Source organism: Sciurus vulgaris, assembly GCF_902686455.1.
Source record: "Sciurus vulgaris genome assembly, chromosome: 9".
Lineage (NCBI taxonomy): Eukaryota > Metazoa > Chordata > Mammalia > Rodentia > Sciuridae > Sciurus > Sciurus vulgaris.
In genome coordinates this window covers 84,207,937-84,226,022 of record NC_136469.1, presented here as the reverse complement: position 1 = coordinate 84,226,022, position 18,086 = coordinate 84,207,937, and the positions used below count along the sequence as shown (strand labels likewise).

At 39.0% G+C, this 18,086-nt stretch overlaps 1 protein-coding gene across 1 annotated transcript in view; it reads right to left on the bottom strand.

The window, feature by feature from the left end:
* Positions 1-1,701: 1,701 nt before the first annotated feature.
* The window catches only part of PPEF2 (protein phosphatase with EF-hand domain 2), a 32,012-nt gene continuing 15,627 nt past the window's right edge, over positions 1,702-18,086 (bottom strand). The window contains exons 10-16 of the mRNA XM_079153511.1: positions 15,913-16,299; positions 14,043-14,228; positions 12,735-12,877; positions 9,093-9,199; positions 7,991-8,154; positions 6,569-6,656; positions 1,702-3,279 (exon numbers count right to left, since the gene is read on the bottom strand). Of these exons, the coding sequence (XP_079009637.1) occupies positions 3,026-3,279; positions 6,569-6,656; positions 7,991-8,154; positions 9,093-9,199; positions 12,735-12,877; positions 14,043-14,228; positions 15,913-16,299 (1,329 nt within the window). The 3' untranslated portion in view covers positions 1,702-3,025. The remainder of the gene's footprint in view (positions 3,280-6,568; positions 6,657-7,990; positions 8,155-9,092; positions 9,200-12,734; positions 12,878-14,042; positions 14,229-15,912; positions 16,300-18,086) is intronic.

Sequence of the window (18,086 nt, the reverse complement as noted above, 5' to 3'; positions counted from 1 at the left end):
TAGAGACACTAGCATGTATTCTATCAGATCATAATGGATTGAAGTTAGAAATAAATGAAAGAGTAAAACACAGAAACTATTCCAACATCTGGAGATTAAATAATATGCTATTATATGATGAATGGATAACAGAAGATATTAGGAAGGAAATTAAAAAATTCTTAGAGGTAAATGAGAACAAAGAAACATCATATCAAAATCTCTGGGAAGATTCCATCTCACCCCAATTAGAATGGCGATTATCAAGAATACGAGCAACAACAGGTGTTGGCGAGGATGTGGGGAGAAAGGTACACTCTTACATTGCTGGTGGGGCTGCAAATTAGTGCAGCCACTCTGGAAAGCAGTGTGGAGATTCCTTAGAAAACTTGGAATGGACCCTCCATTTGACCCAGCTATCCCACTCCTTGGCCTATACCCAAAGGACTTAAAATCAGCATACTACAGAGACACAGCCACATCAATGTTCATAGCTGCTCAATTCACAATAGCCAGACTGTGGAACCAACCTAGATGCCCTTCAATTGATGAGTGGATAAAGAAACTGTGGTATATATATACAATGGAATATTACTCAGCCATGAAGAATGATAAAATTATGGCATTTGCAGGCAAATGGATGAAATTGGAGAATATCATGCTAAGTGAGATAAGCCAATCTCAAAAAGCCAAGGGACGAATGATATCGCTAATAAGTGGAGGATGACACATAATGGGGGGGAGGAAAGGGTTAGTGTTAGGGTTAGAGTTAGGGTTAGGGAGGGGGGCAAGTATGGAGGAAGGAAGGACTGTATAGAGGGTAAAGAGGGGCAGGAGGGGTGGGGGGAAGGGAAAAAATAACAGAATGAATCAAACAACATTACTCTATGTAAATTTATAATTACACAAATGGTATGCCTTTGTGCCATGTACAGAGAAACAACATGTATCCCATTTGTTTACAATAAAAATAAATAAATTAAAAAAAAATACACATAAATTCATAGCCTGAAATTAAAGAAGGACCTGCATGATAATGGCCAGATGTACCCAGTGTCTGCTGGAGGATCTCTTTTCTAAGTCCAGTCCAGTTCACCCTCTCTTTGTCAGATGTCCCTGCCTCCCCCTCTGAGCATTCGTGCATCTTCTCCTGATTTGCACTTCCTGGCAGGCAGCACGGCAGGCAGCTATGGGGCTCTTTCCAGGAAGCCAGTGCCCTGTGACCCTAGACTATCGCCATTTTATATCTATTTGGTGCTAAGGGATATGCACTTTTTAGCAGCTACTGTAGGAGGCAAAGTATTAGCTCAGAGTGACATCTAGTGGCTTTAAAAAATGTTTTATTGAGGCGTAGTGGCCCTTTCCTAAAGGTACATCAAACTAGGTTGCTTTTAAAATGTTATTTTCATTATATATCTTATAAAATAAAAATATAATAGTTACAAAAGTAACTCATGATCGTAAGAAAAACCTCAAGAGATACTGAATAATAATTGCCTTTCTAATTAGGTTTCTAGAATTTTACTCAAATCTTTCCTGGTGCTTCATTTGAACAGGAAGTGAAAGTCCCTCCTCAACACTAAGTGTAACCCTGACGATGGCAAATTATCCTTTTTATTGGCTACATGATATTCCATAGAATGGGGAGGTTGATGATATATTCCCTCCATTCCTCAGATATGACTGGAAAGAAGCTTGGGTGGAGGCAGGAATCATGGGTTCCAGTGCTGGCTGTGTCATTAACTGGGTCACATATCCTGTCAGCTTTCCACACCTTGATTTCCTTAGTTCAGAAATAAAACAAGGTAGGGGAGAGAGTTTGGGATACTCATCAATGAAATGCATATTAAAACACTACAAAAACACTAAGATCCTTCTTACTCAGACATGGACTGGACCTTGCACCATGTGCTCTCCTAGGTCTCAGGTCTTGGCCTTGGACTGGCCTTGCACTTAACAGCTTTCCTGGTTCTCCAGCTGCCAGTTGTAGATCTCTGGACTTTTCAGCCTCCATGACCACAGAAGACAATTCTTTATAGTACTTTTTATCTGTGTCTATATGTAAGCCTGGATCATCCTATATATCTAATGTTTTGTTTCTCTGGAGAACCCAGACTAAATACAACACCATTTAACAAAATAATCACATTCCTGAGATTTTTATCTTAAGAAAATGAATCATTCAAAAAATTTTTGTGAAACAAGCTATATGCACAAAGTTATTAACCACAGTGCTCTTTATAATAATGAAAAACTAAAGACAATACACATGTTTAACAATTGGGGAATGGCTAAATAGATCACAGTGCATCCATTTGGAAGAAAATTACACAACAACTGAATGAATAATTATGAAGACTATGTAGCAACATGGGAAAGTATTTACAATTAGATGTAAACATGAAAATGCAGAGCATAAAATTTTATAAGTACTATAATTACTACAAGTAAAAAAGTGTAAGTAACAAAAAATCCATGTTTAGATAATGGATTAGGTAATCTGCATATATATTGGGGTACCTGGGATTGAACTCAAGGGCACTCAACCACTGAGCCACATCCCCAGCCCTATTTTGTATTTTATTTAGAGACGGGGTCTGAGTTGCTTAATGCCTCACTTTTGCTGAGGCTGGCTTTGAACTCATGATCCTCCTGTCTCAGCCTCCCAAGCTGCTGGGATTACAGGCGTGCACCATTGCACCGAGCTGTATATAATTTTTAATAACTTTCCTTTACCAATATGACATTTTAAAAAACCATAAACAAAAGGTCTAAAAACGAAAGCAATGAGGGGATTAAATTATCGGTGGTTCTTAACTGGAGTACACATTAAAAATAGTTATACCTGAGTTCTACTTTGTGAAGATTCTGAGATCACACACACACACACACACACACACACACACACACACACACCCCCAAACACACAGGTGATTCTGATGCATACTGGTGGGCAAATTCTCAGCATAAAGTTCCACAGGTCTATGCAGAGCAACCAGCTGGGCATTGCCTACAAGGCACAGAGGGCAATAAAGAGCAGATCTTCTCAGGGGGCACCTGAACTACTGCAGTCACTGTCATTAGCATTTGTGGACTGTGGGCAGTCGGAAGGCTGGCCCTCCGAGCAGGATTGCTCCACAAGGCGGAAGGCCTCTAGGAACTCATTGATGTCGATGTGGCCATCCTTGTTGAAATCAATGCTCCGAGCAAGGTCACAGATGCAGTCATCTGTGATGTTGATGTTCATATGAGAGCTGAACAGCTTCCATGTCTGTCTGAACTCATCCAGGGAGATGAACCCTTACCAGAGGAAAGAAGTCACTTCAGTGAGTCAGGCAAGTTGTCAGTGTTCCTTTCCTTTGACATTCTTGCAAGGACACCTGCTCCCCTACTGTTAATCCAAGACACTCACGACCTTGTATCTAGTCTGAACTCCCAAGGGGATCATAGGAAACCACTGAATCAGGAGGAGTTCTCTACAGGGAGAAATTTTGCTCCCCTACCTCCCCCACCGGGGACATTTGGCAATGTCTGGAAACATTTTGCTGCCACGACCGAGGTAGAAGTGGGATGCTACTGGCATCTAGTAGATAAAACCCAGGGATGTTGCTAAACATCCTACAACACACAAGATGAACTCCTCCAAAAAGACTTATCCAGCCCAAAATGTCAATAGTACCACTAAAGAGAAACCCCTGCATCAAATCATCCCTAATATATACTAACTTAGTCTATATAAAAAGAGTCCTTAAGGCTAGGCATGGTGGCACATGTAATCCCAGTGGCTCTCAAGGCTGAGGCAGTAGGATCACAAGTTCAAAACCAGCCTCAGTAATTTAGCAAGGCCCTAAGGAACTCAGCAAGACCCTGTCTGAAAATAAAAAGGACCGGGGATGTGGCTCAGGGGTTAAGCACCCCTGAGTTTAATCCCAGTCACAAAACAAACAAACAAAAAAACAAACAAAAAAACCTCTTAAATTGGGCCTGGTGATATGCATCTGCAGCCCAAGCTACGGAGGAGGTTGAGAGTTAAGCTTAGGAGTTCAAGGTCAACTTACGCAACATAGCATGATCCTGCAAAAAAAAAAAAAAAAAAAAAAAAAAAAGCTGGGCACAGTGGCACACACCTGTAATCCCAACTGCTCAGCAGGCTGAGAGGCAGGAGGATCACAAGTTTGAGGCCAGCCTCAGCAATTTAGTAAGATCTTGTCTCAAAATAAAAAACAAAAAGGTCCAGGGTCTAGCCCAGTGGTAGAGCACCCCTGAGTTCAATTCCCAGTATCAAAACAAAGAAAAGGAAAAAAAATAAAGCATTTGGATCCATATATCATAGAATCATACATCTACAGTCGGCTGATTTGTTGTTGTTTTTGCAGCGCTGAGGATCAAACCCAGGGCTGTGCACATGTTAGGCAAGTGCTCTACCATTGAGTATGTTCCCAGACCAGGTCAATTTTTTCCCCCCTAGTACAACCTCTAGTACTTTGAACCCAGGTCCTCTACCACTGAACTATATCCCAATCCCTTTATAAAATTTTATTTTGAAACAGGGTCTCACTAAATTGCCCTTGTTGGCCTTGAGCTTGCGATCCTCCTGCCTCAGCTTCCCAGGTAGCTGTCATTACAGACTTGAGCCACTATGCTGGGCTTGATTGATATTTTATAAGGGTTCCAAGATCATTTGGTGGGAAAAAATCATTTTTGCAACAGTTATGGGGACATAATTATATATCTACAAACAAAAGAATAAAGTTAGACCCCTACCTCACTACATATAAAAATTAACTCAATATGGACTCAAATGTAAGATCCCAACCTATAAAACTCTTAAAACACTGTTGTAAACATATGTGACCTTGGATTATGAAACAATTTCTTAGATATGACACCCAAAGCACAAAACAACAAAAGAAAAAAATTAACTAGACATTTTCAAAATTCAAAACTTTTGTGCATCAAAGGACAAAACCAAGAAAATGAAGACAATATACAGAATCAGAGTACATATTCACAGAGCATCTAGCCAATAATGCCCTACCCTAGTATCAAGAATACATAAATTATATTTGAATAGATATATCTCCAAAGAAGATAAATGGCCAATAATCATATAAAAATGTTCAGCATCATTGATTATTAAGGAAATGCAAATTAAAATCATATGTAGTTCTTCAGACTTAGCAGGGTAACCATAGTAAAAATTTAAAAGACAAAAATGAAAAATAATACGTGTTGGAGAGGATGTAGAGAATTGGAACTCTCACTTCTTGGTAGGAATGTAAAATGGTGTAGCCATTTTACACTCTTGTGGAAAAAAGTTTTTGGCAGTCCTCAAAATCTAAACAGAATTGCCATGTGATCCAATAATTGCACTCCAAGACACAAGAGAACTAAAAATACGTTCACACAGTTACACATCAATGTTTGTATCAGTGTTATTCACAATAGCCAGAAAGGGGGAATTATCCAAAAGTCTATAAACTGATGACTGAATAAGCAAATTGTGGTATATCCAAATCTGAAAAAAGAATAAAGAACTGATACTGCGTGAAAACATGCTGAATGAAAGAAGAGAGCATACTAATAGCTACATATGATATGATTCCATTTATAATAAATGTCTAAAATAAGCAAGTCCGTGAAGACAGAAAGTAGACTAATGGGGATTGGGGAGGAGGGATAGAGAGTGGGAGTGACTGCTAATGGCTACAGGTTTTCTTTTGGGGGTGATGAAAATGTTCCAAAATTATATAGTGGTGGTGATTACACAACCTAGTGACTATACCAGAAACCACGGTGCTGTGCCCTTTAAATATGGGATGTGGGCTGGGGCTCAGTTGGTAGAGTGCTTGCCTCGCAAGCACAAGGCCCTGGGTTCAATCCCCAGCACTGCAAAAAAAAAAAAAAAAAAAAAAAAAAAAAAAAAAAAAAATGGTATTGTAAAGTATTTGGACCATTGGGGGAACAGGGTGAAGGTATACAGCACCTTCCTGTACATTTTTTTTTTGTAAATTCCTATGAACTTATAATTATTTCAAAATTAAAAGTTAAAAAATACTTTGGGAGTGATATTACAAAAAGTCTTTTTGTTCTAGACACTCTTCATTACTTTGTGGCAATCTTCAATGGAACTATAAAAGATTTCACATCTTCTAGCAACTTCTTCCTATGAGAAGCTGTCATTCAGTTTGTCTTCATTCTTCGCTGTCTCACTCATTTTTAAATGTACTTCCTCACCTTTCTCCTCCCAACCCTCTCTCTATATATATCTCTCTCTTTATCTCTCCCGCTCTCTTTTCTTTTCTTCCTCTTTCTTACTTCCTGGGACTCAATATGTTGCCCAGACTAGCCCCAAAGTCCTGGACTCAAAGCGATCCTCCTGCCTCAGCCTCTCAAATAGCTACATAGACTTCTTCTATTGCTCAAGTACTTTTCTAGTGTCTACCATTTATAGACATTAATACTTCTTACGTTACTCCAAAAATTTTTGAGTGAAGATGAATCAGGAATTAATTGGGAAGGAGACTAAAAGGTTCAAGGTAAAATACTGGAGGTGCAACAAAAATGAAAGCATAATGAAGGTTTTTACCTGAGTGATCGCTGTCTATGATCCTAAAAATGGTCTCCAGATTGGATCGGTTTCGATACAGGGTTTCCAGCAAACTTGACTGTATGTTCTGTAAGAAAAAACTCATATCCCTCTATGTCCTGTGTTTAAGCTTGTCCTAACATATAATTAACACATAATAAACTCTGACAATTGCACACCCTTGAAAAAACATAAAGATATTTTACCATTCCACCAACCCCTCAACCCCATTCGGCCTTCCAAATAATCTAGTGGTTAAGAAGTACATAGCCCATTATGACAGTGTTCTAAAATTGGCTGCAGGGACCATTGCACAGATTTGCAAAGGCAGTCCACCCTCCATATTCAACCATCAGCCTCCATGGATTCAACCAACCATGGATCAAAAGTACTGGGGAAAACTGTCTGTACTAAACGTGTACAAACTGTCATCATTCTCTAAGCAGAATAACAACTATTCACATTATATTAGGTGTGATAAGTAATCTAGAGATGATTTAAAGTATACAGAAGACAAGCATAGGTTATGTGCAAGTAGTGTACCATTTCTTAAGGGGTACTTGAGCATCCACAGATTTTGGTATGCACAGGGGATCCTGGAACCAAATCCCCACAGATACTGAGGGAGGACTCTGTATAATTCAAAACCATTGAATTGTATACTTTGGATGAATTATATCATGTGCAAATTATAATAAAGCTATTTTCAAAATAATTCCTCACCTACTTTATATATTCATCAAGTATTCATTGACTAAATACTTTTTTAAATAGGGGAAGCAACAAGGTGTTGGGGAAACAAAATGGACCTTAATGTCTATGAGTTTGTTTTCATTTTGTTTTGTTTTTTTGGATACTGAGGATTGAACTCAGGGCCACTGAACCACTGAGTCACATCACCAGCCCTATGTTGTATTTATTTAGAGACAGGGTCTCACTGAGTTGCTTAGTGCCTCACTTTTGCTGAGGCTGGCTTTGAACTTGAGATCCTCCTGTCTCAGTTTTCCAAGCTGCTGGGATTACAGTTGCGCGCCACTGCACCTAGTTTTTTTGTTTTGTTTTGATGCTGGGGATCAAACCAAGACTTTGAGCAGGCTAAGTACATGATCTACCACAGCTACACCCCAAATTTGAGTCACAGCTTCAAAATTATGTGACCTCTGTGCTTCCCTAGGTCTTTGTAGAGCTAATAGAGCTGATGATACCTACCTCTTGGATGGTTCTGAGGATTATTTGAGGATTAACTGAGAAAATATATGTAAACCACTTAACAAAGTGACATAGAAATGCAGCAAATACTTGCTCTTATTTCTAACTATCCTGCCTGTTGGGTTCTAAATAGTTGGCTGTTTCTGATTCAAAGTTTTCTGAAAGGGGTTTCATCGTCCACAATATGCTCTCATCCACCTTATCCATGATTACCTCATGGCTCAGTTGTTCTTTGGCCAAGTCCTCCAACCAAGACTTGTACTCCAGTGCATTATCCATTGAGGTGTTCACCAGCTGTGGCCACAGCATCCGCCATGGCAATCCCAGATGCAACACAGACTCCACAGCTGCTGCCCAGTCTTTCAGGGTGATTAAACCTACAGGAAAGAGCTAACTTATTGACTTGTCACCTGGAAGTCTCGTTTTCTACCCAATGGCACATACATTTTTATCCTGACGGTCTCATACTACCTGTAGGTACTAGAAATAATGGGTATTGTCAGTTTTTGTTGTTGGTTGTGGCAGTGTTAGCTGGAAACTAGACTTGCCTAAGAAAATACAGAACGGCCAGTAATGAATTTCATACAGACAACATAATATAAGTATGAACCAAATATTGCATAAATTATTTGTTGTCTATCTGCCAAAAATTTGAACTTTATGCATCCTAAATTTTCACTTATTAAATCTGGCAATGCAACTGGAAGCTACACAAAGCTTTTAAAACAATATTCATAAAATACTGTAACAAATACAGCATTAGTTGTTTAAAAAATCAAATTTCTTGATTTCTTAGAATATATTATTCACTGAAACTCTTAGGAGACTACAATATGTATAGATGAAAAGATATGAATCTATAAATGTTACTGCTACTTTTAATAAAGATATGGGTAATCAAAGTTGGTTGGACAGTCCATTGAGTTGAACAAAGACAAAATTTCTAGCTTGGAAAATAGAACATGGAACAGATAAGCACAGATTCAACAAGAAAAAGGCAAGTAATTGATCTTTTGCTAGTCTTAGACACACTCTTGAAACTTCCTCTACTGTGTTTTTGTTTGTTTGTTTGTTTGCTTTTTGCTTAATTCTGGCCTTATCATCCTTGCCTTGACCTTATTTATTTTCATCATCTCCATCTCCATTGGGCCAAGTTCATATTCTGTTAAAAATTTAGAATTTAAAAATTTAGAAAAAAAAATGAGACAGTAAGTCGAATGAGAGGAAGAAGGGTCATTGAGGTCTTTCAGAAATTCAACACATAACTTATTTGCCAACTATTGTGAGACACATGAATCTTGTGCTTTATTCTTACCAGTTTTATCAGCATCATGCTTCTTAAATTCATCAAGGAGGTCTGAGGAATGAGCAAATAGCTTTTCCCGCAGAGCTCTGAGAGCTGACTCCTCTACTCTGCTAATCCTGGGACAGAAGATCAAAACAAATATTTTTAAAAGTTGGAAAACAAGAAATAGTTACAGATTTTACTACATTGCTCCTTTCTCTGAATATTGCAACCTCTCAAGGACTCGGGTTTGAGACTCTTTTGTTTTTTGTTTTGTTTTCTGGTACTGGGGATTGAACCCAGAGGCCCTCTACCATTGAGCTATATACCCAGACCTTTTTATTTTGAGACAGGGTCTTACTAAGTTGCCCACAGTAGTCTTGAGCTTGTGGTTCTCCGGCTTCAGATTCCAAAACCACTGGGATGACTGGCATTTACCACTGTACCAAGCAAGAGCTGTTTTTGAGGGAAGATTTCCATCTCTTATTTCTTCCCACTACTTCCCATTCTTCCCTGTTGTACACAAATAGGGTTCCAAACTGCTGTCCTTTCCAGTTTAGGACAGTAGTCGGATCAGTTCTGGAGGAAGATCACCTCTGTAGTAAAGTTATCTAAAAAGCCTATGCCATGGTTTCTCCATCTGTAAATTAGGCATAAGTATGGTACCTATCCATAGAATTACTGAGAAGATTAAATGAGCGAATTTCACATAGAGCATTCAGAGAAAGCCTGGCTCCTTGAAATCACTCAGCAAATGGTAGTCATCATAATTTTTATGTTCACCTTATATTTTATTATGTTAAGCAGTCAGAAGGCAAGAATTATCAATAGTAAATAACACTAATTTAACTTTCTCATTCTTACTGGGTCAATAGAGTAATGTTGGGCAGAATGTTTGGCCCAAAGTTAAGTGTTCAAAAAATGTTTACAGTTGAATGAACAAGAATGTAAGAAGAGATAAAAATTAAAGTACTTTATTTGTAATGTCTCATTGAGGGACCAGCCATTCTATAAATAATAACCAGGTAAACTATCTTTTTAAGTGCCAAAGTTTAAAAAAAATTTAATCATGTTTGATGAAAATGTTCATTGCAATTTAAGCTAACTAACAGTTGGTAAATGGCCTTCATAGATCCTTAAAAAAAATGGGAACCACCTAAAACTCATCCCAAATTTCATGGGTATGTGAGCATATGCACTTTTCCTGGAGCAAGTTTATTGTTTGATCAGAGACTGACAGAAGTGTGGGACCTCTGAAAAGTTTCGGAACCACAAGTTAGGCAAGGTAATTAAACCTTTTCCTGTAAACTGCAAACTGCAGTCAGCGATAGCTATGCAGGGATGGAGTATATATAAGGCAAGGCTCTCTGTCCCTACCATCAGGCAGCATGTATTAAGCCCTGCAAACTCTACCTGGATTCCCTTCCTAACCCCTCAACACCCACTGAAGTAGGTACAATTATTATGCTATCATGCCGTCATCTTGACAGCTGGACTCCAGGCTGGCTGTGTTATTATCATGAAAAGTGGATTTAAACAAAAAGTAAATGGGTTCTGAATGAAGGGTTCTCTAAGAAAAGCAAGTGAAAGATTTTGGGCATTGAGACATCCATTATAGCTGCTCAGATATTTCTCTTTAATTTCTAAGTTAACCACTGTGCTCCAGATAGTTGGTGTCATTGAGTAAGTAACCTCTGGGGAAATCAGGTGATGTTGCATTTATGTAATGCAATCAATGAATATTTTGAAGAGTTCTTGAACTACCTTATTAAAACTGGCTATTTATAGGATTCCCTGCAGTGACTCTTTACGGTGACGACACCTAAGGAATCATGGTGTTCCAGTGCAAGGGACCACCTCTGGAGATGATAATTTGGCAAGGTTGGGTGAGGCTCAGGTTGCTGATTTTTTTATAAACCTCCATAGATGATTTTGCTTCATAGTACATTTGATTCTCACTTGATCAGTTTACATTTTTACATAACAAGTCAGGCACAGTAGCACATGTCTATAGTCTCAGCAATTCAGGAGGCTGAGGCAGGAGAAATGAGTTAGAGGCAGCCTCAGCAACTTAGCAAGACCCTGTCTCAAAAAATGATAATTTTTTTGAAGACACTTTTTCCTTTAATTAGTACATTATATTTAAACATTATAGTAGGGTTCGTTGTGACATATTCATACTTGCTCATAACATAATTTCTTCCCTAGTACTTCCCCTTTCTCTTCCCTTTACCCTTCCCCTCAATCCACTTCCTCTACTCTGCTGTTCTCCCTTCTGTTTTTGAAGCACTTCCTTTTACATGAGTCTGACCTGTATTTACTCAAGAGTTATTTAAAATAATCCAATTCTACAGCTCTCATGGAAGGTAAATGCTAAATATTAATGTGTTCTTTATCCACTTGATTTATGCTAACTTTGTCCATTTTGATTTTTAATTTAGTTAGGATGAATAATTAAAGAAGCTTGTTTGGTAGAACAAAATTGTATCTATTAGCATCTTATGTACTCCAAGGACCTCTGCTCTGTGGCAGGCAATACTGCATAGTCATTAAACAGGTGATTTCTGAAATAAGACTGTCTGGGTCACTATAGGCCTGCTGATTTAACCTCTGGTTCCTTAGAGATCTCATCTGTTGAACTGAAATTAATAAAAATATCTACTTCTATATTTACTGTGAGACAATATACATAAATTCTTTATAATACTTAATGTGCAGTAAGTTCTCATCTAAGGCTATCGTTCAGAATCATCTCCACAGATGATATTTAATAATATTACAATGCTTCCTTCCCAGAAAGAAAGGGGTATCTTTAACTAATGTATGCACTAAAATCTATCTGCCAAATCCCCAGATAATGAAAGAACCTTTTGTTGTGGTTTATGGTGGTGGTGGGGGGGTAATACAAACCTTTATGGATGAGAGCAGTTGAAGAGTAACCTTAGAAAGACTTAGTGGCCTAATATAGGACTTACTCAAGATGAACCCATTGAGAATTTCTGCAGAAAGCAAACTTATTGCTCCCATGAATGATGAGTAGTTATGGATATTAAAAGTATATGAAGGAGAAGGAAGAAACCTGCTATGGTTTAGATATAGTTTGTTCCCCAAAGGTTCAGGTGTTAGAAGCTTGGTCCTTAGCGTGGTGGTAAGACCTTGGGGAAGTGGGGCTTCAAGCAGGTTTTTAGGTCATTGGGGGAGTGTCCTCAGAAGGGATATAGGTAGTTTTCATTTGGGACTTGAATTAGTTCTTATGAGAGAGTCATTATAAAAGAAGCAAAGCTGGCTCCTCCCTCTTGCTCTGGTTTCCTGTCTTGAGATGTGATCTTTCCCTCTTGTTCTCATTCCCTCCATGACACCTTCTATTATTACACCCTCACTAGAGGCTGAACCACTGGGACTGCCTAATCTTGGACTTTCAGCCTCTAAACTGTGTGGTAATAAACCTCTTTTCTTCATAAGTCACTCACCTCAGGTACTTCATTATAGTAACCAAAAAAATGGAGTTCTATAAGACCTTGGCTATAATGTCTATTCTACAGCTTAATGCTGACATAACTAAATTCTGAATTCTCACATTGAATTTGGATAAATGTAAATGCATTTGGCATCTCAAAGTTTCTCTAAACACTGTAATTTTTTTTTCTAAAATCATTCATTGAAATGTCTTGCCTTTGCCTCATGGTGAGCATGTGGGTTGCCTTGTTAGCTTGATACTGCACAATATGTGGGCTCAGGGATGGCCCCAGTTTGACATAGGCCCCTCTGTTACTGCCAACTTCATAGTAGTTGGAGGCAGAAAAGATGGTTAACACCTGAATCAAAACAGAAGAGAAATAACATTCATGTTCACTGAAGAACCCTTTAACCTCAACCCCATGTGGCCAACCCAATGTCAGGGCTGCTGTTCCTCCTTGTACTGGTCTATGGACCTTCTTCTTTTCCTTTCTTTCTTTCTTTTTTAACTAGGGCATGAACTGTGACTCAAGGCATAGACACTTGAATTTAAAAAGGACATCTACAAAGTGTTTTCACATTTTTGCTCCAAATAAAAATGACATAGTTCAGAGAAAACATTTCATTTGGTTCAACTTAAGGGCAGTCTGGGTCTGATGAGCTGGAATGGCCATTACAACTAGCAGGCAAAACAGTTTATGAAACTGCTGTGCAGCCTCAAAGCTACCACAGACTTCTGTGCCTCCTCTGAAAGAGGTTTCCATTTTCAATGCCTTGGGAGATGCTAGACATGGTATCTCTTCCTGGAGATTAACAAAGAATATAGGAAATCAAAGGTTCTCAGAAGTCTTGCTACAAAAAAAACTCTTATATAACCATTTAAGCAAACATTCATCCTTAGTAGCTCTCAGCTTCCCCACTAACATGGAAATGTCTTGTTCTCCTATAAAGTTAGTGTTCCTAGGAATACAGAATTCCATTCTAGTGGCATTAGGCTAGAAAAACTATTGTAGGATTTGGGGATACACAAAGATGTTAGGACATTTAATTCTACTCCTGAGAGAATGAATGATTCTGATTCCCCATCTGGAACAGTGAAGAAATCTAATTACTATTAGGTTGCTTGAGATATGACAGTAAGCCTTAAAGAATAAAGATGTGAAGCTGGACATTGTGGCTCATCCCTGTAACCCCAGCTACCTGGGAGGATCCCTAATTTAAGGCCAGTATGGAAAACTTAGCAAAACTCTGTCTCCAGTTAAAAAATAAATAAATAAATAAATAAATAAATAAATAAATAAAGTGTTTGAAATTTAGCTCAGTGTGCAAGGTCCTGGGTTCAATTCCTAGTATCATCGAAAAAAAAAAAAAAAGAAGGTATAAAAGTCAAGGATAAATGACTATAAAGGACCCACTTGCTTTGATCAAGTGGGTAACAAATACAAGTCATAGTCCAGGCCTAGGAGGAGCTCTTTGGACCCCTTTTGTGACACACAAAAGTACTGCTGCAGAGGGTCGGCCTACCTTACGGTTGTGGCAGAATTCATAGCCTTCAGGTTTGCATTCATGGGAGCGGATCAGAAGTTGCAGGTTGTATTTCTGCAACAACTGCTCTGTCACATCGGGCCCAAAATAACAGCCTCCTCCTCTCACAGTGTTCGCTTTGCAGCCCTCCTGAGTCATGGGATCACTCCACAGAATGTCCACAACCTGGCATGACCAAGAGACAGCTATTCATTCAGAGTCAGTCATGTGAAAGCAGAAGGAGGGGAGAGAGGAGGAAAATATTTAAATAAAAATTCATGAATACATTTTCAAAACATCAGTATTTGACATATAGTTACATTTTGGACTCCTAAGATTTCAGAAGGTTTTTTACTCACAAATGATTATAAATGCATATTGGTCGAAAAGTATATACCCACTTTCTTGAAAATGAATCTTATGTGAAACATCAATGTGTAAAAGCAGCTTTGATTACAGTCAGTTATTTAAGTCAGAGCCAGTGTTCCATCCAGTCTCCTAAACACTGTCCCGAGACAGAAGTCCTGGAACTGGCAAGATAGATTCATGCAGCATTTACAATACCCACATGTTGTCCTAGGAAAGTACAACCAACATTTTATTCCTTGAAGTAATTTAAGAATTTTAAAAGTAATCTGCAGGAGAGTTGAGCAATTTTTCCTGCAGTTTAGATTTCATCCTATTGTTAATACTCAGGAAAATATTGATTGCCAGTCTCATCCAATTCAGGTGAAATAATTGAGTATTTTGGTTGTTGAGATCTAATTTATTCCAAACATACTTTTAAGAAAAAAAATGCAAATGATTTATAAATACTAGCACATTATTATTGAGTGTTGTTTTGTGAAAGGAAAGAGCTTCGTTTTAATATTTCAATTCTAAATTAGTATTGATGCCTGAATGGATGTCTGGGATTATGTACCTAAACTTACCATCTCTCTCTGAGGCTTCTAGCTTCAGAGTCAGTTGCAACTCCCCTTTCTCACCACTCTTCATTCAATCAGCCAGTTCTGCTAATTTTACCTCTTGATTCTGAATTCTTTTCTTTGTTGAGTGAATCATATGAAATGGTAGGTTTTGTAGGTCAAAAATGATTGAATCCTAACAAGATCATGTAGTTTAATAACACTACTTACTGCCCAAGATCACCACCTCCCACAGTCTTTCTTTCTTTTCAGTTCTGGGCAGGGCCTTGTACATGGTACGCAAGCACTCTACCACTGAGCTACAGCAGTCTTTTAAGGAACCTTGCTGCCAGGTCTTGCCCCCATGAAATGCGCCCTCCACCTGGATGCCTGTTCATGAGTTTTAGCACGCACTGTGCCAAACTGAGTAGTGCCCACTGGATATCCACCCTCCCCTTTTTTCTTCCAATATAACACAATGATTGTGTCTGGGATGATAATGAGTCCAACTAAATACTCCTTTTTCTAGTCTCTCTTGCAGCTGGGAGGAGGACATGTGACAAAGTTCTAGAGCATTTGGAAAGCTCTTACTTGCCTGATAAGGACAGAGGTTACTGCCTAGCTCTTCTGTCCTTGAGCTGTAGCAGTCATCTTACTGACACATACAAACTAGCATTAATAGCATCCAATAAATTGTAGCTTACCTTCTTACCCCATTGATGCTAAGTCACTAAATCAAGTGTTCCCGGGCAAGAAAGCTCACTCGCTACATCTTCCCGTCCTTTACGAAACTCTAAAGCATAGGAATCATTAGGCAAATACTAACGTTCTTCTGGCATTTTCTAACCCCAGAGAGAAAGAAAGGCCCAAAAGTATACCATGAATTTACATGGAAGGAGGAGATGCAGGCTGTTACTTAAAATCCTTGGTCCCACCCAATGGCAGACAAATTCTAGGAAACCCACCTGCTTCCACTCCTCCCGCGTGGGCTCCGGTCGCTCTCCCACGACAGGGTCTGCTTTTGAGGTCAAGAGCAAGGGCTCCTCCTTCTCTCGGATGACTGGGAAGCCGACTTGCTGCTGGCACCGCTCCAGCTCCAGGCCCACAGAGTGCTGCACCTGCCAGGACGACTCCTTCCGCTCAAGGGGGGCGCCGCAGGGGATGCTGGAGGACCGGCTGGTTTTGGGGGCCTTGTCAGAGCGGAGGTGAAAAGGCGAAGAGGGGAGAGAGCGGCTTTGGGGAAGAAACCACGGGGTGGGTGTCTGTGCAGAGCTCGTCTGGTTGGCTTTTCTCTTCTCCTCTGCCTGTTTCTCATTTTCCTTTCTCATTTTGTACCTCAGGGTGGAAACAATCTAAACATGTCCAAAAAAGATAGAGATAATGAAACCGTCGATCCTTTCTGAGGACCACGTTGGCATCCAGGTCAGTCCTCCACGCTGGGGTCCACAGACAAATTGCTGGTCTGTGTACTGTTTGCCCCTGGCCTGGAATAAGATGGGTACAGACCTTGAGAGGAAGCCCTAGAAATTTTTATAGCAATTTGATATTACCATGGCATTCAAACACATGATCAGTGGGCTCATATTTTTCTTTTGCATTGAATTTTAAATAATTCCTATGTGCTGTATTTTACAAATTATTGATCTGTGACTAATTAGGAAATTATAAAACCTGGAAAATTTGAGAAACACTAATCTAGGTCATCATTTCTCTAAAGAACCTAGTGATTTTTAGAAAGGGCAAATCTCCTTCACAAAGTCAAGCCTTACTGAATTTCCTAACTTACACATGTTTCAAATTCATATCTATTGAGCCCTTTCCAAAAAGGTACTATTCTGGGTACTTCACACAAATTAATTGATTCCCCTTCATCACCCTTGAGTTAATATCAGTATAGTACAGATTAGAAAACCAAGGCACAGAGATACTAAGACTCTTCCAGGCCTGGAGCCAGATAGTCCTGAGTTGAGCACATACTTCTCTGTACTTCCTTCCCAAGTGTTCCCCAGACCATACAAATGACTATATTACCCATTCTACAGAGCTCTGCAAACCAAATATTAGGAAGTTAGTTTTTCTTTTTAATTATCCACAGAAAGTAAACTGTTAGCACTCTTCCTCAAAGTTCCTCCTACTTCTGTTTTCATAATTAAACATGATCCTTTGCATGACATAATCTGTTCTATTGTGACTTACTGTCTCTGCCTCTGGACCAACACAGCTTAACAGAATGGTTGAATTCAAGGTTTGCAAGAAACACCAAGGTATAAAGACATGAAAACTAAAAAAAATAATAATTAGGTGTCGGACAACATGCAGAATTAATAGAAGAACTGGTTTTAGGCCTCTCAGGTCCCATGCTCTCTTCAAGAATATAAAAGGTTGATATTGCACAGTAGAGAAAAGATTTGGTAATGATATTTGGAGGAAGTTACTGAATGTTGCAGACCTGCCCATCTCTACCTCTGTCAAAGAGTTATCCTTTTCTTCTTTGAACAACTTAGTTATTAAACCATGAGGAGCTACATCCAGACCTGATAATTAGGACCAAAGTCCAGAACCCTTGGCCTTTGAGTTGGTTTCAATTACTGGATGATCCTTGAGAGTCTCCCTGGGAAAGAGGATGAGCCTGGTTCTATGTGTGGGAAGAAGAAGAGTAGGCATTGGAATTTGGGGCGCCAAAGGGACAAACCAAGCTAGAGTGTTGCTACCCTAACTTATATCAGTCTTAATGTGTAGCTACCCTTCTTCCTTAGTAATAGAATCCTTAATTCTTACTTGGGCACCTAACAACCTAAAACAATACTTGCAAATTTTCCTTTCAGCTAAATGTAGACACATGACTAAATTCTGGTCGATTAGATATGAAGTGATATTTTGTGTATAATTGGATATAAAAGGAAAAAGCATGCTTTTTTTTTTTTTTACTCTGTTTAATTTCAGTTTCTGCTGACTAGAATGTGTTCATAATGTCTGGAATGCAAGTATCCATCTTTGATCATGATGCAACATGGTGAATCAGCAAGATAGAAGAAATCTGAAACCCTGAGACTTCACAGTGTCACTATACTAGCCCTGTACTGCTTGCCTCCAGCCTTGGTCTACATGAGAGGGATATAAACATGTCTTTCATAAACTT